Here is a 20,917-nt window from a genome sequence, read left to right as displayed (position 1 = left end):
TCTGAAAGGTGCTCAGCACCATGAAAACTGCCTGTCTTGGGAGTGTGCAGGATCCTTGTCAGCTCAGAGGAAGAAAACACTTATTTAAGGAGGTTTTCAGTGCACAGAGGAGTAGCAGAGCACATGGGACAGAGCTTGAAATACTCAAGTGCAACAATGACCTGCTCTGGATTTCTGGGCTTTCTCTAATGAGATACTTTCACATACATTAAATATTTATCGAAAATACCGAGAACCTGTACATCTAACAAAGTAATGAACATGACAGATGCACAGAGCTCTGGAAAAAGACCAAAGCAGGCTGTGAACCCTTGGCACAGAGCATTTTATAGATGGGAAGTCATTTGGTACTTTACTGGCAGACTTAAATCTTGTCTGTTGCTGAGTCATAAGAAGTGGGAAGCTTGTTAGCTCGTTGCAATGAAGAGATAAATCCCACGAGGATTGGTCTCCAGGTGGTTAATTCTCCTCTTATTTTGCAGCTACAGCTATGTCAAAGATTTGGCCTTTCAGTGCACTATGAAAAAGGCTTTTAATTACTCAGTCAGGACCAGAGAAATCCTCAACTTAAAGTTACTCCCTGAAGAAACAGGTAATAAGGATGAGGGGCTGGAGGTTCTCATCCTCACACTATTTCCCTGGCAAGCACAGCAGATGTTCAGACTAGCAAGGCCAAGTCCCATTTTACCCACCACAGTGTGGGTCATACACAAGCATGAACATGGGAAGAGATCTCTACAGGAGGAGTGATGCCATCAGGGTTACACCACACCTGTCAAGCAGCTGGGACTTGGTAAAGAAAGAACAATAAAAACCATAAAGGTGTATCACATTTCATCTACCAGCTCTATCAGGGGATGGGAGATGCTGCTTATACAGACTCAGGTACACTATATCAGAACATGCTGTAAAAGGCAACAAGATAGAGACCTGTGTTCCATCCTCAAGAGCAGTGGAATATCTCCTGATGGTCCATGAAACAGAGAGCGATGCCTGTCAAAATACTCAGGAGAGTATTTTGCACATTTCTGTTACAGGACATTACTGCCTTTTTGACCTCAAGTTGATCCCTGCTTTGACAGGAGAGTCAGGACTGTGTAACCACCAGCAAGCACCCAATGGACCATATTTGAGGAATGGCTGCATGGGTCAGACAGGAACAGAACACACAGACTGCAACATCACATCCCAACTGGATCCACTTTATTGCACTACCCTGTTTTTAAGTCAGACAGAAGTGGATTTGACTCCCAGTGGGCTGTGGCCTGTTTTAATCTAGCAAACTAAACTGGAAAAAGTGTTCTTCCAGAGTAAACATGTCCTACTCTGAAGCAGCCACAGCATTTTAAACCATAAAATATGAATTTTAAACCATAATACATGAATTCTGCTTTCTCAGGCAGGCAAGTCTTTACACATAGAGCTACTTTCTATACAGATATACTTGGTTAGGTAAACACCTTCAAACCAAATCAACAAAAAGACTGTTTCAAACTGGGCCAAGACGCTGTGAAATCTGTGCCTCCAGTTAAAACTTTCATTGAAAAATATCTTAATTGCTGCATTTACTACTGTTTTTCTTGCCTTGCCCCTAATGAAATGCTTATATGCCTGCCCTGATACTCTGCACCAGGGATAATTAACACTGCTCCGCTAACTACTTGCTGAAGAAAGGTCATTAGCATTCTTGCTGCTTAAATAGCTCATTAGATTTATCAACCTGCTCACAGGAAAGCTGGGGAAGGGAGAAAAGTGAAGGGTGCCAAGGCTACCACAGCTCAGCTGGCCTGCAGTGGCTGGAGGTGGTGTCCCTCCAGTAAAACTGAAACAGCCCAGGAGGGCATGAAAGATGGGAACCACCATCAGAGGAGGCCAGGGAGTAGGTTTTAGCCCACCAAAAGGTGCTGATGGAGGAGAGCTGATCTTTGGCACTTTAGAACTCCCTCCTCACAGTTTAATGTTGCCAGGTGACAAGCAGGTACACACTGGTTTCCATCCCCAGCCTTCACGAACAGCTGCACAGAGAAGATGAGAGAGAGTTTAAGCAAACAGGAGAGCAAGCAGCACCAGGGCAGTGTGTGCCCACAGCAGCACCTGCCTGGAACATGTAGGGAGAGCAATGCCTGCTGCAGGTCCTGTTGGCATCACAGTCAGAGTCAAGGCAAAGGTGGAAGAGGCAAGTTCTCAGGTAGGAAGCAAATTACAAACTTGGAGGAAGGAAAGAAAAAGTCCCAAGACAGCCTTGAAATAAAAACCCCCTTTTGTCTGTGCTCAGATTTCCAGAAGCAGAAGAGCAGTCAGGAAGTGGAGGGGGACACAACAAGGAGGATGATGTAAACCCTGAGCAGGGAAAACAGGTTCATGCCTCTGTACAGATGGACATGGGAGCATGGACTTAGAGTTGTTTTATTTTAAAGGGCAACCAAGACCTAACCAGAATTAGTGATATAAAGAGCTGGAGCTGTGATGCAGCCTGAGAAGAGTTAACTATTTCACATGCTGTGGCCACCTCCCTCCACCTGCTCTTTGGAGTCTGAAATGCTGTCTAGGGCAGCAGTTCAATCTTTATCTGATACTCAACATGAATGGTGGGATTTAGGGCATTTCTCTTAACTCTTCTGTGCTCCAGCAATCACGTCTGCATAGTGGGAGCAGTCAAAGACAGAAAAGTACAACAGATATTTGAGTGTAATGCACTGAGCAGGTGAGACTTCTCATCCATTGCCTCAAGAATAAAGCATGGATTGACACTGGAGTTGTTAAAAAGGAGTTATTTAAACTCTGCAGGTTGGTTATCACAAAGGTCCTGAAAAAAGTTACAGCGCTCTAGGAATAAAAGCTGTCTCATCTACTGAAATACTGCAGCAATGCCTATTCTTATTTGTAAACGAACAGGCAGTGCTGATTTACAGTAATTGATCTCAGAGCTTGCCACTTAGTAAAGCTTTATGCAAATTCCAGCAGCCACCCTAACGCTGCATTTGCATAACTCCTCTGTAAGTCAATCTTAACCCTTTTTACTATAATAAAAGTGATCAATATTTAAAGAGACATGAAAAACAGCCACACATATGTGCTCCCAGCCACTTAGCTGTTAAGCACTAATGTGTATTTGGTGCTTTGGGTGGTTTAAGGAGCTGCAGTGCAAGATTTGGAATGGGGTGAAGTAACAGAAAGTCTGAGTGTGACCTTGAGCTCTCTGGACACACTACAGAGCACGGCAGCAATTGCACACCTGAGGCTGTGGCTGATCAGCACCTTCTATGTTCCACACGGGGATTTTAAGATCAGTGCAATATTTATTGGTATCCAGCAGCAACAACTGCCTGCCACAGCTCAGCCCTACAAGGACAAGGGTCACCAGTTCTTTATAAGAGCACTGCTAGAGGGAATCTCACTATAAACTCACCAAAACCATGTAGGATTCCAGCCATGTTTGATCAAAGCACTGATCATTTAGTGAGGGAACTTTAGGGGGATTCTGTAAGCAGTTGGAAGACACAGCAGAACTCCAGGATCCTGGGTGAACCCAAGTGATCAGGAGGCTGAGTTTCACCCATTCTGAGCCTGACTGTTACCACAGTGCACAGAATCACAGAATCATTAAGGTTGGAAAGAGACCTCTGATATGATCAAGTCCAACCTGTGACTGAATACCACCTTGTAAACCAGACCAGAGCACTGAGTGCCATGTCCAGTCATTCCTTGGGCACCTCCAGGGCCTTCTGCTGCTCTTGTTCAAAACCTACCCCCTGCTCTTGGTCTGCCTCGTGAAGAGTCTGGTGTCACAGCAGTGGGAGTTGATGCCCTCAGGGTGGAGAATCCCAGAAGGGTTGTGGAAATCAGGTTCCCAAATTTCCCTTAAATCCAACAGGAGTAGGTTACTCAGCCCTCATAGACTGCCTTGAAAACCCTGGTCAGACTCTGAGCCCCTTCTGCAATCTGCCCAGGTGAGGTTTTAGTGCTGCATGAAGGTCTCCATCCTGTACTGCAGCTGGAAAATTCCTGTGGTTTTTAACACCCAGGTTCAGTGCTTGCCTTAGCTCTGGTGCAGAAGTTGGCTGTTTGTCATTTCACTTTAAATAGTATTTGTTTCCCTGTGTTATGTGGAGTTGTAGTTGACCTTTCAATCCTGGTAGCAGAGGGAGGATGAATCAGCTCATCCAGAGAAGAGGCTGCACAAAGGGATGCTGGCTCCTTCCATGACATGAGTGCTTCACTCCTTCTTTTCTGCACAGAGCCTTGGACCTGCACCCTCTCCTCCCAAATCACAAGTGCCCAACAATTACAGCATTAGAAAAGGATAATTCAAAATAATAACTAATATTTTCCCAGTCTAAAGAAAGCCTAAAGCTGCTATTAAGTTGGGGCTATGCATATTTCAGCCAAGAATCCTTAAGTAACTCACAACTTGCTTTATCTCTGAATACCAGGAGGGCAAGGCACATTGCTTCTACAACCAAAGATCTTTATTTAAAATCTATGACATTAAAGACTCCCAGGCAACTTTCAAGAATAATTGCAATCATCCAGGGTCCCAGGTATTCCTCCTGGACATGTAAGGAATGTCTTTCCTCTTATGTAAGGAAAAGGATGAACATGCAGCAGAGTCACCTGAGCCAGCCTGGCCTGCCCCAGCCCTGCCCTCATCTCCAGCCCCTGTCCTGCCTGTCTCCTTCTCCTCCCCCACATTCCCCACATCATCGGCCCTGCAAGAAGCAGCCTCTCCTGCAATTCCTTTGTGCTTGCCAACCTCAAATAACTTCTAAAATAAGATCATTTCTCTCCAGGTACCCAGAATATTGAAGTAAATAAAGAGTAAGCTAAACTGTGCATTTTTATTCTCTTGAGAGATTTCTCATTTCTTTGGTCTTCTCAGTCTTATCTCCATCCGCCTTTTCCCATGTGCTTCAGAGGGCTACAGAGCAGCCATAGCACTGCCATTCAAGAGTAAACATTTATGTATATTTAAACAGATATACTCACAAAATTAAATATATATAAATAAATGTGTAGCTACACACACTGGCATCTACAGGATGAATAGATAAGCAATGATGGTTCTAAAAAATAAAAAAGCCTCACAGCACCCAGCAGCTGTGTCTGAGCTGGAGGAGCACATCAAAGTCCTGTCTCTCAGGTGATGGGACCAGTGAAGATCCCAGTTACATCCCTGGGTAGCAGCACTTTCAACACACCATGAGCAGGGTCACCTAGGGATTTTTGTGGAAGCTACTATATTTTATAAATGATGATCTGTGATCCCTGAAACTCCATGCATCAAACTCCACAGAAGGGAAAAGACATTTCCCCAGTTCATCCAGATGTCTTCTCCTCATTAAATTTCCCAGGCCTTTTATTTTCAACTGTGAATATTCTCTGACTGCCAGATTTTGGAGCTTGGTCTCTTGTTCTGTTCTGCCATAGGATAATGGTGGCATAGAAAGGGAGATCCCCAGCCAGACCAAGGCCAACCACTGAAGCAGTCACAGAAAGGAACCTGAAATGAACACCCCAGGAAGGAATACTAATAAAAACCCCTGGTCGGGCACTGACCAGGCTCCTCAGGGAATGGTCGCGGTCTCAAGGCTGCCAGAGTTCCAGGAGCCTTTGGACAATGCTCTCAGACACAGGGTGGGATTGTTGGGGTGTCTGTGCAGGGCCAGGAGTTGGACTGGATGATCCTTGTCAGTCCCTTCTAGCCCAGAACACTCGGTGGTTCTATGATTTACTGTCATACAAACCAGGTACAGCTGTGTGTTGCTGCCCATAAACAGGTATTTGGTTTCTGAGGTCAGTTAACAGCTAAACACACACATGACTCTCTTCCAACCTAATTTCTATCCGCCCCATGTGTACACCACAGCAAGAACTCTTTACAGAGCCACCTGAGAGCTTTATAAACACCTTAGGCTAAAAAAATGTGGAAGCTTATTTCCCACTGTTGGAGAGGATGAAAGTTTGGTAAGAAAGTTTCACAGGTATGTAGGCTTGGCAGAAAGATCTCTGAATGTAGGAACTGAGGATGAGATAGAAATGGAAGCAAATTTTGATATAGAATAAAAGATGTTTTGCTGAAACACTGAGCACTGAATAACTGAGAAGGCAAAGGTTGGAGATGAGTTGGAAGGAGATTTTTATGAATAGGACAAAGGTATGTGACTACAAACAAAGACATGTTTTTCACCAAGTAAATAAGTCTCATGAAGAGCATAAGTAAATAGAAAACATGTCTTTACCAAAAAGAGAAATATGGCAGGCAAACAAGAAATGTTGATGTAGCAAGAAGAAGAGAGGTCTGAGAATTTTCCACTGTAAGCTTAAATTGTAACTTACTTACTCTTGTGATTGGATAATAATGACTATAATATGGTGAGGGTAGTAGTTATGATAGGCTATAGGCAAATGTAAAGGTATTGTGTGTGGTACTTATTGGTTGTTATGTATTAAGATACTTTTCTTTGCAGAGTATCTAATGCTTTGTAACTTGAACAGAAAGTGGCTTCAGGTATGCCTACAGCTGGAGCTGGCAGCTGTAGGGCTGGCTCTGGATACCCACTCCCTGAGCTGCTGTAACTTCACCTATGCAATAAACAGCTTTCAAGAGAGCCGCCTGAAGTCCAGACATCCTTCATGAAACTTTCTCCTATACCCACACCCAAGCGGTCCCCCCCGGTTTGAACTGCAGCTCACAACAACCCAACCAGGTAAAAAAAGTTGCACTGCTCTGCAGCACTTCCCATTCTGCTGACAAAGACAGGCCTTCCTTCCCAGCAGGATCTAACTTGGCATTTCAGATGAGCAGTTCGGAAACAAAAGCAAACCCTGCCAGAGCCTGCTGTGAGCACTTACAAATCCAATGAGATAAGGACTGCCAGCATCTCCCAGGAGGTGTGAAGTGAAACTCTGCAAGGCCACTGCGGTTGCACGGCGAGTTGGAATGACCACATACTGCAAAGAAGGGGAAAGAAACAAAAATAGGTAAGGAAGCTGAAATGAGAACCTGCCCTTCTGTCTGGTACTGCTCAGTTTATGCCCAGGGCAGCACAAAACAAACCAGCCACCCCAGACAGAGCCACTGGCCAGTCCATGGCTGGCTCAGGCAACTGGGAGCCTCAGATACCCTTCCTGCTCTGGAGTTCTCCTGTTGGCAGGTGCTGAAGGAAGGAAGCTCTGCCCACTCTGCTCCACTCTCAGCAGTGCTTAGACTATAAGCTTTGCCCACAAGACACTTTGCTGTTGCTCCTCAGACTGTATTTTGCTTTGCTGGTGGGGAGAACGAAATTTAAGGTTGCTCAACACCACCAGCCTTCCAATCAAGGACTGTGCTGTGACCTGGGATATTTGGTTTATTCCACAATAAAAGTTACTTTGTTTCCTAAACCATCAGCATTCTACATCAGTATGAAAGGTCACGGTCATGCATCCTCCCTTCCCACTCCATCTCCAGCTACTTTATATTTTTCTCAAAAATTTGTGATTCCATTTGTGAAAAGTGACAAAGTCATGTTAGGAAAATTTTCCACAGCCAAGATACTGTAATTTGGTCTCTAATAGGACATGACACCCTTAGCCAGGTCATGCAGAATCAGTCAGATTACACAGGAGCAGTGGAAAACATAAATTACTTCCCCATGAAGGGACTAGAGCTCACAGATAACAGAGCCCTAACCATGGACAGGGATGAAAAATTAAAAAATAAAAAAACCCAGCAACCCCCTGACCTGTGGAATGACCTTAATTTTAGAATACACTTTTTAGAGGCAGAAGAAAGTAATTGTCTCTTGCATAAATTGTTAAAGACGCTGGCTAAGGACATCTGCATCAAGTCCACATATCCCGGTTTATAAATTGATCCTGTCTTGATTTAAAGGCTGGAAGTAATGAAGAATTCAATAGGTCTCTAAATCCAAGTGAGCTTTGTTTCTGCCTGTAAGCACTGAATCTCATTGTGCCTTTTCCTGTGGCTCTAACAGGAATGACTCTTGTTCAACTCTTTGGAGACCATGATCCCTTTTATTTGTCCACTTTCTCTCTGATGGGCTGTCTTCAGTCTTTCTTTAGAAGTCCTGCCTTGCCAGGATCCTTGCAATCCTTTCCCAAAGTCATTTATTAATTAAATGTGACATTTCAGGACTGGCCCATCCCCAGCCAGAGCTACACAGAGATCCTTTACCTGAACTGACTGGCAGGGAGGACTCACTCAGGGCACAGGACTAAAGCACATTGCAGTGCTTGAACAATTCCTCACAGGGAAGGGGAGTTGCCCTGTCTGCAGTGGAAAGAATTACCATAAAAACTAGAAACTAAAGAAAGAGCATTGAGAAAATCCACACTAGAAAAAAACTGATGCCTGTTTAAAATTATCATCTCATTCCAAGCACAGACAATTCCGAATTATGGGTAAAATTAGATTAAATGCTTTTCCTTAGGGTTTTACCATGTGCTTTCAGATGACCTGCCAGTTCTTTCATCCCTGCTTTGACAAAGCTGCAAATGCACACTGCTAATGCACTTTGATGCCATGTATTAAGCAGGCACCCTGTTCAACTTCTGTTGTGCAACAGAAGAGCAAGGTATGTTCAGATCCAGAGCAGCCACCCGGCTGTGGATGTCAGGCCCCGTCCTCCTTTTGCTTCCAGGAACTCAGAACACGACTTGAAGAAAGAAATCCCAAGAGGAAAATTAGCTCTAAACTTCATTAGAGACACAGAAATGTGCTGAAGGTCAGGCTGTGAACAGTAGGAGAGCCCCACAATTCATTCCCACTCCCCAAAGAGGCAGATAATGGATGCAACCTAGATAGATCAGACAGAAGAAAAGAAAAATTAAGAGTGAGTTATTTTTGTTCTTCCCACCTGGCCCCAGTTCACACAGGGACAGTGGAGAAGCATTCTGCAAGAGCTCTTTGGGAAAGGGCATCTGAGTAGATAAAGTGAAATTCTACCTAATTTGAGAGATGTGCATAAATATGAAACATGGAATTTGAAACCAAAAATATTTTTTCTTTCTGTAAAGTTTATGTTAACAAATCTGGAGAAGAAAGCCTGCCTGGTTCTGTATTCTATCCATTTTTGTAGCAAAAGGACAAAGGAAAAGGCACATTTATTAAAAATTATCCATTTTCAGGGAGTGGTAGTGAATTGATGCTAATTAGAGGAAGAAATCTTAATGATGATACCTGTATCATATGTGTGCATGCATATATAAATATTTATACACATGAATACACACACATATATTAGACATAATTTTGCATGTGTAGCTATGTTATGCAAACATAGTTTTGCAAGTAGGAATACAGTTTCCAGCTTAACTGAAGAAGTTATTGATGGTTGAAACACCATAAAGTGCTAAAACTTGGTATATTGGGTCTGGAATTCAAGAGACAAACACTCCCCTCAAAGAAAACAACCAACATGTAGCAAGCAAATGAACATGACATCCTTGAAAAAGATATTGGAAAGGAAAAAAAAGCTTAAACCAGCACCTCCAAAACACACAAAAAATACTCCGCCCAATCCCTACTTAAAAAGCATTTTGTTCTGATGGACAGGAAGCAGTTGGTAGCAAACATCTACTGTTCTAGGAAGACAGCAGTAAATTACAGCTCTAAATGGGCATTGCAATACTAAAATAGACCTAAATTCAAACCATACATGGCCTGGTTTGGACATCCCACAGAAACTGGAGGTGGGAGAGCCACAGCAGCCAAGGCGGAAGCCTGTGGGATTGTCCTGGCTCATCCCTTATTCAAGGTTCAGAGGGAGGCAGCGCAGAGGATGGGCAGGGAGGCTGACCAAGCAGCTTTGGAAACCTCTGCTCTTTAAATAGAGGTTTAGAAAGCGCAGGGATTACTGCTGACATCTCCTTCCTGTGATGAAACCAGCAGGAGCTGGTCTGAAAAAAGTTAATGGGGAAAGCCAAGGAGAGATTACCCTTCTCCCAGGAAAAGAGGTATGTTCTGATGTTTATGTCTAAGCTTTAATAGAAACTCTACTCTCTCAAGCACTCTGCTGCCCTTTCTGGGTCAGGACAATTCATACTGGCCTCTTTCAGCACCAAAGACAAAGAAAACAGGTACTAACTGTGTTCCAGCCACTGACAGAACCTGGAAATAGCCCAGATGTCCCTGCTGTTCAGAAAAGGGAAAGGCTGGGATCCAGAGAGACCCTCCACAAAAGCCAGGCAGACACTGTCTAAGAAAGATACTCCTAAATGAAGTAAAAGGAAGCTGCTGTAGTTTCCACCTCCCTGCACACCATGGAGTAGAACACCTCTACCTGCAGCCCTTGGCCCAGCTGCCCTTGGATGGTTTGGAGTGGGCTGTGTTCCCTCAATCCCAGGCATTCCTCACCCTGCCTTCAAATCTAACCTGCAGCACTTGGAGTATTTTTGTGTGGAAGCACCCAGAGAAGCAACAGCAAGAACCTCTGAAAATGCAATTTATCTTTGGCTATAAAAATAAGGCAGCATTTTGTACTAAATAAATAACTGGGTTTTATTTTTAGGGAAAGTGATCAGAATAAAAGCAACATTCCTACATGCCTATGGCAAAACTGAGCACCAGTCTATGCCTGTTTCAAGCTTAGAGGAAGACTTTGACTCTACAACAAAACATCAAAGCAGCTCCTCCATGGCAGGTCATGACCATTTAGAAAGAACTAATCTTTTAAAAGAAAACAGAAATATACAGAGCAATTTTTTGCATGAATGTCAGGGGTATGAATAAACTGAGGATGGCTTTTCTCAGCAAAGACCTAAAGAGACTGTGATTGAAATAGAGGCACTTTAAATTGCTTCATGGCTCTTACACAAAAATTCCAAGCTCCTGTCCATCATCTCTATTTCTGATGTGCTATGGAGGAAACCCCCACTATTAGGGCCAGACTCCCACAAAGTCCCACACACCACACGTCTCAGAGTGTTACACACTTGCCTGCTGCACTGAAGCTCATTCATCATTGCTGTTACGAGGCAGTTTTAATGCTACTTTGGGGTTCTGGTAATTTTAAGGCCAATTTGCAAAGATGGCTGATGAAATCTGTTTCATAATTAGCAAGCTCCATACGAAACGCCCCTCCTTTCCCCAAGCACCATCTGAGCATGTGCCTGGGAGGAGATATGGAGAGTTGTGCTCAGGAGAATAAGACCTGTTTTGTACAAATCTGCATTTGGAACAAATATCAGCCTTTCAGAATCTCAGGCAGTGCAGAACGCTTTGCAGCACTGACAGTTTATCAGAGCCAGCACTTGGCACCTTGGACTGCAGACAAGCCAAGGAGCTGTGCTCCGACCCTTCTGCAGGAGGAGCAGCAGATGCAATGCAAGCACAGAGCTAGGAAGAGCCAACAATTAAATTGGAAGATAATAAGCAAACATCCTTGTTTTGCCATGGAAATTAAACTTGCAAAACCTCTGGAGGGTAACAACTTGCCCGATAAGATTCTTAAGCAGTCATGGGATCTGTAAATCTTGGGAGAGCTGTGAGAAATCATCTGGGATGCAGTTTCCAAAACTCCCGGCATAATGAAATCGGCAAGAACGGTGTTCAGCCAGTATTGAGAGCTTTTATCCATGAAAACAAGGTAATATTTATGTATAGGATGAAAGTGTTGTTAAGCTTACGCTAATAATGCTTTTAAACTCCTTCCCACCCTCAGGCAAGAACAGACACACTTCTGATTACACCAAATAAATAGTAATCAGTAGAAATTAATTTGCCAAACATTTGAAGTGCATCTGCTAAAGCATTTCCACACCTCTCTCTGGCAAGGACTTCCCACCAAGCTGTCTGTCAAATGTGGCTGTAGCCTTGCTCTCACCTATTGACATTCTAAGCCCCCTCTGATCCCCTGTGTGATCTGTCTGCACTTCAGCCCATCTGCTTCCAGCCCTGTCCTCATCTAAGTGATGTTTACATTTATTTCTTTAAAACTTTCACAAGTCCACTCATGCTGTTAATGCATCAAACTGGGCATTATATACAATGCTCAGTTCATTTTCCTAAACAGACCAGAGAACAATGAGCTGAAAAGTTGGCAGCAATTACCAAAACCCAATTTTTAACATGGCTTTAGTTTCTTTCCTGTGTTTTGGAAAATTAAACTATTATTTCCAATCATTTCTTATGGAGCCCTTTTGCACTAAAGCAACATAAATAACTGCAAGTGCATCCTACAAAATGGAACTAACTATAGGATGCTGGTAAGACAGGTGGCAAATCCTATAAAAGCTGTTAAAAAGCTACAGGATAGCGAAGTCACATTGAAATCAACACAAAAAACCTCTGTAATTAAAATGGCACAATGATGGCAGCCCTAATACCCTTGCTATAACAGAGCAGTTGGTTGAAAAATATCTTCTGGGGTTACCTTGAGACAACACAGGTGAAATTTCAGGTCTGTCTCTGGCACAGATTTTCTGGATGACCTTGAACATGTCTGATAGGATCCGCCCTCCTGGCAGCTGGGACCACCTCAGCTGAGCCCTTACCTGTGCCAGCCAATGCTAGGGAGGGTCTAAAACAGCTGCTATTTAAACCTCTCCACTAATTCTGAGTGGAGAGAACTGGGATTGATCCTGGGAGCACCACAGCTGGAGGTGGGATGCAACAGGAAGCTCTGGCAGGAGGCAGGAATGAGCAGCTACACATATTGTACTGTAATTTCTTCCTCAGCACAGCTGTCTCCAGGCTGCACATCTGTGCAAGTGTTGAGATACCACATCATGAATGGCCACAGTAGCCTTGAACTCAGCACAAGCTGCAAAAGCCCATGGAAGTCCCGGGGAAGCCCCACAGAGCTCTGTCCCACCACAGCTGACCTGGCAGGAGGAACCTTGGGAATTAAAAGCCATCCAACGCTACCAGAGTACACTGACAACCTTTGTTCCTCTATGCTTTACCCACACTGAGAGAAGTGGATTTAACCACCCCACCCCACCTCTCAAAGTGTTCCCTGAACAAACGAGTGAAAGATGGAAAGTTCATCAGGCAATGCAGTGATAGCAACTGCAGAGCTACTTTAAAACAGAAACACAACCTTGAACGTCAACATAAACAGAACTTAAGCAGAGGCTTGAAGTTCTTTGCTGAATCAATATATCAACACCATTATCTTTACATCTTAGAATACTGAGCCCGATTGTTTCCTTGCTGATGTTTACATAACCAACAAATACAAGCCAAGGGAGTTTTCTATTGATGCTGGACTGATTATATTTTCAATTCTGTCAACAAGCTGACAAAAGACCTCGGGAAAGTCCTGTAATGGTTTGGTGCCTTAGTGCCTTTCTTTTCATACAATAAGCAACACCTCCTTCACAACAGGGTTTCAACGTGTATTATATTTGATGAGCTCTGATGGAAACCTCTACAAAACATGCAAAGCTCTTGAACAAATGTCCAGACTATTTCATGTGAAAATGGGGCTGCTGAGGTCAGCTTGCTGATTTGAAAGACTTAAAAAGCTCTACAGTGGAGAAAGAATGGAAAATGAAGGACATGAGTTGAAAAGTTCCTGACAGTTTCCTCTTGGATAAGGTGGACATAGTCCAAAAATTCTTTATACTTTCTTTTCCTCTCTGCTCTCCCAGAGGTGGGTTTCTATTGTGTATGTGTTGAATGGTAGGTAGATGGGCTGCCTTTGTGGTCGGAGGAGGGAGGGAGGGAGGGAAGGATTTCCTATTGCAGAACAAAGCTGAGTTATTGATAACAAAGCTCACAAACATGCTGACTGTTAGCAAATGCTGCCTGAATTCTGTGCATGTGGGGTTTTGCACAAACACTTAAGATTTTGGGAAATTATTTGAATTCAGAAATGTTGTCCTTTCTGGACATCTCTCCCTGGTGCTCAGAACAAAGGACAAGAAGGATCTTTTTTCTCTCCTTCTCCCAATGTCACTTTTCGTTTCAGTAAGCAAAAATAATAATAATGAAAACCAGAATAGGCTGAAGTAGGGACTAGGATCTGGAAGAAATTGTAAACTTCAGGTTGTTCTTGCAAGTTGACAAACTGCTCTGAACATGGAAAGATGCTGGTCCAAAGTGCACTCACCATTAGTATGTCTGCTGTGATAGCCCAGTTTGAAAACAGAAGAGTTTCTCCGATAAAAATGCAAATCTGTTGTAACAAAACACACAAAAAGGAGAAGATTTATTCACTTGACATTAAAAGGAAAAAAACCTGTCACAAACTTTCCTTTGTTGCTTATTTTTCTCATACCTACGCAGTATACTCCTTGTTGCTGTTGTGGTTTATCCTGAGTATTAACAAACCATAGACTTGTATCAGAGCTCTAGAGGGCTGGCCCGAAATGTTGTTATTGTAAACTAAGTTTATGATCTACAGAGCAGCTAAATAAAAGGCTGACACATTTGATTTTAGAAGAACATGAAAAACCAGCATGAAGAGACAGCCCCAGGCTTGCATACTTAGAATCATTGCATTGTTGAGGTTGGAAAAGACCTTTAAGGATCATCAAGTCCAACTTGTACCATTCTGTTCCAAAAAGCCAGTTAGAAAAGGCAAGAAGGCCACAACACCCCAAAGCACAGCCATTTCCATTCCTGGGAACCAAGTTATGTGTTCAGCTCTGTAGCAAACCAGCTGAGGTTCTCTACACACTCTGTGGAGGATCCCTTCCCTCCCCAACAGCATTACAGGGGTAATATCTGTCCAGTCGAGACTGGAATTAAGTATGGGCTTTGCAACATCAGTGTCTTGTGCTGAAACACAATCCTTGGCTCTGTGGAGATGATCAGTAAGAGACATTAAAAGCCACAGAACTGCAAGAGTGGCTCCTGTGACACGATGTGACCACTGCCACTGTCTTTCCCACACAACAGCTGAGGTTGCCTAAACCCCTCAGACCATCATGTCACTGCCAGGAATAATTTGCTTTATTTAGCAAGTCTTACGCACTGACCTATAGAAGCTTCCTCTATTTGTTTCTAAAATTGTCTTTGTTTCCCACATCTTTTCCCTCCCTATCCCTTTTTTCTGTGACTGGATCTGCTTCCTCTGTGATGGTGTCCGAGCCAGTCATTACAGCCCAGCTGGTCAGTTAGGAAATCTCCATTCCCATTTCCCACTGCCCACTGGTCTGCCTTGAGCTTGGCTCTCACCAGAAAATGACAATTGCCAAGGAAAGAACACATCCAATAACCCAAGGTGCTGGCAGGAGTTGAAGCCACGTGTCCCGTGGATACCAGATACATAGTCAGACCTGCTCTGAAATCTGTCCTGCTACAGCTTTACAGCTGCTGTTGCTGGGATTCTGTGGCTGGAGAGACTAAATTGAGCTTGGGAACGATGGAATCACACTTCTGAATGCAGCATCTACGTGCCCTGCCTGCTCCCAGCTCTGCAAACAGGTAATTGCTTGCCTTGAGCTGATAGGAACTGCACACATTTGAATTGTCACAGGCAGCAAGTAGAACTCGTCCCTTGTGCAGGAATTTAGCACAAGTCCTTTAAATAAATCACTGAAATCCTACAAACTTCAGAGCACACTAGTTCTGAGCTGATGAATGTGTATTTCAACCAATCCATGAAACATGAGATTAATAGGTGGGTACTGGTAAAAGGAAAAGAGGAACACGAAGATCAAAAAGTAGATAGAAGATACTGACATTAAAAAATGTCTGTCCTTCAGCTGCTGATGGGGGTTTATAAAAATGAGTTCACTGCAAAGGGCATGTGAGGATATGTGGCATTTCTGCAGAAGAGAGACTCTAGGGATGCTTACAGCAAATAAGGCAGCCCCAGAGCAGATAATAGCTCCTGAAATGCTCATGGTTTTGACTCCTCACACTCTTTTTGAAACCTCATTTTATACTGAGACTTCACCTCTACAAATAGATCTGTTTCTGACTCTAGCTGTGCTGTGTAACATCTCACCCTGTCCATTTGGTGTCCAGTTGCTCATCTGTGCTTTTCTGTTTAAGTGATCAGTTAGCAAATTCTGACTGCCAGAAATGATAAATAAAGTAGGTTTCAGAGTGGACACACCTGAAGCTCTCACAGCAAGTTCTAAGCAGGTTACAAACTCCTTCCATGACTGTTTGCAAATCTTCATTATTTGTATTTCTCTCTGAAATGGTAGCTGAGACACCCTCATGTACTCCTGAATCTGGAGCAATTCTAACTCCAGCTCAGTTCTGGGCAATATTGATGCCTCAGAAGCAGGCAGGTCACCAACAACATGAAAACAGAAGTCCCTGGGGTTGAGACTGAGATGCTGTAAAAGCTCTCTGGCAAGGCTTTACCCTGGGATTTGCTGTTTCTGCAAGATCATAGAATGTCTTTGAGGAATTGAAATAGATGTTGAAATTGAGGAATTTGGAACAGTGTCAAAAGGAAGGCAAAGCAGAGCATCTCTCTCCAGTCACTTGGAGATTTAAACAAGTGTAAAATCTGCAGTTGAAATGTCTGAGCAGAGTGAGATGATGATGCCACACAGATAATGGGTTTCCAGGGACAGGTTTGAAAACCAAGTTTCAAAGAGTTTGTATTTCAGAAAAAGTGGGACTTACAGATACGCAAATTGGTGCTTTAAGGAGCTGGATTACAACACACAAATCCACACGCTGCAAGGCAAACTGAGTAAGAACTGATTGGACTATACAGCCAAGCAAGATAGTAAAAGAGAGGAATACCGGTGTCTGGGCAGCTAAATGATACAGAATTGTCATTTTATTCCACCTTGCCAGCCACTTTACCACTGCCAATAATTTACTGGATCAGTATGAAAAGATTGGCTGGAAAAAAGTCAACTGTCTACCTGCCTCAGATGGGAGTGGCTGCTACAGAATGGGAATAACAGCTGCCCCAGGGACCAAAATCACTTGCAAGAGAGGACTGAGCAGGAGAGAAATAGTACATGTGTCCAGGGGAGGAAGAGAGCAGACAGTACACAGCATGTAAGGGACAGGGTGATTGTGTTAATGGAAATGCAGGTCTTCTCCAAAAAAATAAAACCTATAAAAACAAGAAATTAAAAAGCAAGAGCTGTGCGGGTTCTTGCTGGAGTGCTGAACACTTCATTTAAGCTGATGCCTGTATCAGTCAGCATTAAAGCTCTCAATTGTTAACTAAGGCAGGGAGGGAGATGGTGATCTGGTGGCCACCACAGCTCTCTCTCACAGTGAGAGAGAACATCATCTCATGGGGACCCACCTAATTGCTTGGAAGTAAGAATTTTAAGGCCCTGAGCCAATGAGGGTTCCAAAAACATTCACTGTCAATTTTTGCATGGTGTGATCCATGACAGAAGCCCAAGGACAGTCACAGTACAGAAGGCTGGCAAATACCACCATGCTGGGGGACAGACCAGAACATTGCCTTGCCTTTCACAGACACAGAATTCAAGGACGTGAGCCAGGACAAGCTGTCAAGACAAGAGACAAGAAAATCAACCCATAAATTTTACTGTATTGTTTCCAGAAAGAGATTTTATGGTGGATTTTGAGATAAGGAAGGTATCCTAGCCCATCATTCTGTCCACCAGTCACAGAACACTCTCCCCTTCATTATGGACCAATGAGACTTAAAACAAAGAGCAGTGAGAAACTGCTACACCATGCAACCTTGCAGTGCAGGTCTCCTACTGAAATGCAAGGGAATTAAACACTCTGGAAGTCTGCAAGATTGCAACAGCTCTTTGAATGGCATGGAAAAACAAGAGTTTGTGTTAGAAACTTGCCTTGGAAACTCAATTCAGTACGGCACTGCCACAATAATACCTTGTGTTATGAGACACTGGGAGCTCCAACACAGACCTGTCCTCTCTTTCTGGGCATCAGGTTTCCAGCAGCAGAGTATTTAGGGCTATGGAGAGGCAGTGCTTCCTGCTTCAGCCTAACAGCATCATAAACAGGCTCATATTCCTTATACCCCCTCCATACGCAGCTGTAACTTCCTTTGCAAATCATTGACTCTTTATTAGATTTACTGCTCATCCATAATAAAATAAATTGTTTCTAGGATTGTTTAAATCATACCATCTATATTTATATACTTAAACAATGCAGAATAGTCACATGGCTATTAAAAAAAATAGAAAAAAAATATTAAAATGAGACTAATAGCTACCTCCTGTGGCACAATTTTTGAAAACAGTATTTCCAGCCTAGAAAGGGAGAGGTTTCTGTATAAAGAGACTGAACACCGCAAATGAACATGTCTGTCACTGGGTCTGAAAAGGAGAAAATCACAGCTCTGTCTGCACAAAGAGGTGGAGGGAGCAGTTGAGGGGTGTGATAGATCAATGAAAGGAGGGTTAATGATTCACCAGCCAGTAACACCCTCTCACAGGTTGTCTGAGGAGATCATTTTTCTGACAATTCAAATGTTAGTTCATGGACACAAACCAGAGACCTGAATCTTAAATAGCCAGAGGAGGTATTCCTGGCTCTGTCTCAATGATTTTGAACTTCCACTCTTTCTGGTTGTGCTTCCCCATACTGTGGCAGCTGCTGAAATACTCAGCAAATAACCATGGCCAGGCCAGTGCTTGAGAAATGAGGAACAGCAGTTGGCTGGTTACTTGTAAATGAATTCTCCTTGCTGGCTGAGTGTGTGCTGCTTTGTGGAAGCGAAGGGTGAGCTTTCAGAAGGGATCCCACTACTCCAAACTTCTCATGCTTTCCCTTCATAAACTTCTCACAGGTCCCAGACTTCTCTCATTGTGACATTAAAAGGGAACCAGAGACTTGTTCAGTGACTGGATTTTTACTCCCTACTGAAAGCAAGATTCTAGCCCAAGGCTGGATTATTACAGTTGAGCTTTTCTTTTTCCCTTCAGTCTAACTAAAAGAGGGTCAGTTTAGATGAGATGTAAGGAAGGAGTTTTTTACAAAGGTGGTAAAGCATTGGCACAGGGTAGCCAGGAGGTGGTGGTTGCCTCATTCCTGAAAACATTCAAGGCCAGATTGGAGGGGGCTCTCAGCAACAAGGTCTAGTGGAAAGTGTTCCTGCACAGTGCAAGGGGGTTGGACTACATGACCTTAAAAAGTCCCTTCCAACCCAAACCATTCTATTCATCTGGATCTATTTGATATCTTTTTATATAATTCAATTATAAGCACTCAGGGAGGGGCCATATTTTAATCTGCCTTTATGCAGCATCGAGTACTGTAGGTTCCTGGGCTATAGTGGGGCTATGGTAATATAGATAACAAATTGAAATTACTGGGTAATTAATATTGGCCTGCTGCAATCCACCTAGTTATGGAAATGAATGATACTGAAAGGGAGCCAAAAGCTTGCCCACAGACAAATTACACTGTAATTGTCATCTGGTACCACTGCAGCTACAATACCCTCACTGCAAGGGAAGTGCTCAATTTTCCTGTACCAAAACATTAGGCAAGAGCAATAAAGGTGTGGACTGAGGTGCAGATAAAACAGCCCAAAGGCTGTGGGTTTCCATGGAGCTCTGAATTCTGATGGCAGCAGGGATAAACAGTTGAGATATCAAGCACACTTAGGTAGTGCCAGAATGCCAAGAGGCAAAAAGGACATTCAGAAGGGCAAAGGCAAGAAAACATCCCAGGCTTTCTGCAGGGGACGAGGCACACAGTCTTGTAAGGAGTTTGGTAGGGGCTGGCATATGGAAAGGATTATACTTACATAGGCTCCCACGATGCTGCTCTTGGCAGCCACAAAGATCAGACAGATGAAGATGGCTGATCCCAGCATTCCAACGGCACAGACAAGAGGATCAGCTCGCTGTGTCTTTGACCGGCACCATTTGGTTGCTCCTGCCCCTGTGATTACACCCAGGAAGCCAGTGAAGCAAGTAATTGCTCCGAAGATCAAACTATTAATAAAAAAGAAAAAAAAAAAAAGAAAGAAAATAAGAGAAAGGTGGGTTGTTTTTTGAGTTATTCCCTAAAATGGGCATAGCCTTTGGACAAATTATTTGGGTAAACTGACTAATGGAAATTTACACAATGACTTTGCAAATTTTAAATAAAACAAATGCTCATGATTTTAGCCCTCTTCCTCTGCAATTAAGAAAAACACAGCATATGAAATTTATCCTTGTACACAGGCTTTGATCCATAAGTGAAGGAGTGCAAAGGGCTCACACTGCTTCCTTGGGTGGAACTGAGATTCCTACAAAGTGCCCTGAACAGCTAATAATGTATACATAAAACTAATTAATAACCTGTACATTGATCATGGAAGGGGAAATCATGGACAGGCACCAGGAAGCTGCAGGGCAAGGAAACCTAACAAGTCTCTTAAATACCAGCGATTTCCAATGTACTTTGAACTTTATAAGTCCTTTCAGGCCACTTCAAAGAAGCTTCTTGCTGTTAGGTTACACATTTGAAATGTGTTCATTTCAATTTAAAGAGCCACGAGGATTCTCCATATTATATGTGCAGGATTTGGATTACAGGGTCTTGGGCAACCACATTAGAATAGCTTGAGGGGAGTTCAAAACTGAGGTGTCATCAGGGAGGGGGAACTTCTCTTTGTAAACAGCAGACGGGCAGTCAAGCTGGAGCTGTGTGTTTTGCTCACTGCATTTTTGTGGAACAGCCTGAGATTGCTTGCTGGACACTCTGGTTGATGGGACTCCACACCACTAACTACTTTAATTGAGATGGGATTATGTCTGCTCCAGCAAGAAGGTTTTCCTAATATTATTTTCCCTCATGAGCTAAAAAGCAAAAGAGCTGACAAAAGGCATTTTTTAATATCTTTTATTTACCTGGAGGAAAGCTTTTATAGCATTTTCTGGTTTGTGCCACCATGGTAAATCACAAAATGAATTACTTTTCATAGCTTATGAGTTGCAAGTGATATTCCATAACCAGAACTGAAAACCCAAACCACTGTATAACATCAAACACTCCAGCCCGAAGTGTCCCAGATCTCTGGGACATTCTTCAGCAAAACTC

General features: G+C 43.2%; 1 protein-coding gene across 5 annotated transcripts in view; it reads right to left on the bottom strand.

Annotated features, from left to right (window-relative positions):
- The window catches only part of LOC116453842 (protein spinster homolog 2-like), a 135,141-nt gene that overhangs the window by 24,538 nt on the left and 89,686 nt on the right, over positions 1 to 20,917 (bottom strand). For 4 of the 5 annotated variants that reach the window (XR_004243944.1, XR_004243945.1, XM_032129754.1 and 1 more), the window contains exons 8-10: positions 19,635 to 19,824; positions 14,058 to 14,123; positions 6,853 to 6,951 (exon numbers count right to left, since the gene is read on the bottom strand). Coding sequence is in view for 3 of the 5 variants with exons in the window: in XM_032129754.1 (XP_031985645.1) it covers positions 6,853 to 6,951; positions 14,058 to 14,123; positions 19,635 to 19,824 (355 nt within the window). In the remaining 2 variants the exon portion in view is untranslated. The remainder of the gene's footprint in view (positions 1 to 6,852; positions 6,952 to 14,057; positions 14,124 to 19,634; positions 19,825 to 20,917) is intronic. The other variant, XM_032129756.1, reaches the window with a different exon arrangement.

Source organism: Corvus moneduloides, chromosome 20 (genome assembly GCF_009650955.1).
Source record: "Corvus moneduloides isolate bCorMon1 chromosome 20, bCorMon1.pri, whole genome shotgun sequence".
In the NCBI taxonomy this organism is placed as follows: Eukaryota; Metazoa; Chordata; class Aves; order Passeriformes; family Corvidae; genus Corvus; species Corvus moneduloides.
The sequence above is the reverse complement of the archived record's forward strand: the minus strand, read 5'-3'. Positions and strand labels throughout refer to the sequence as shown.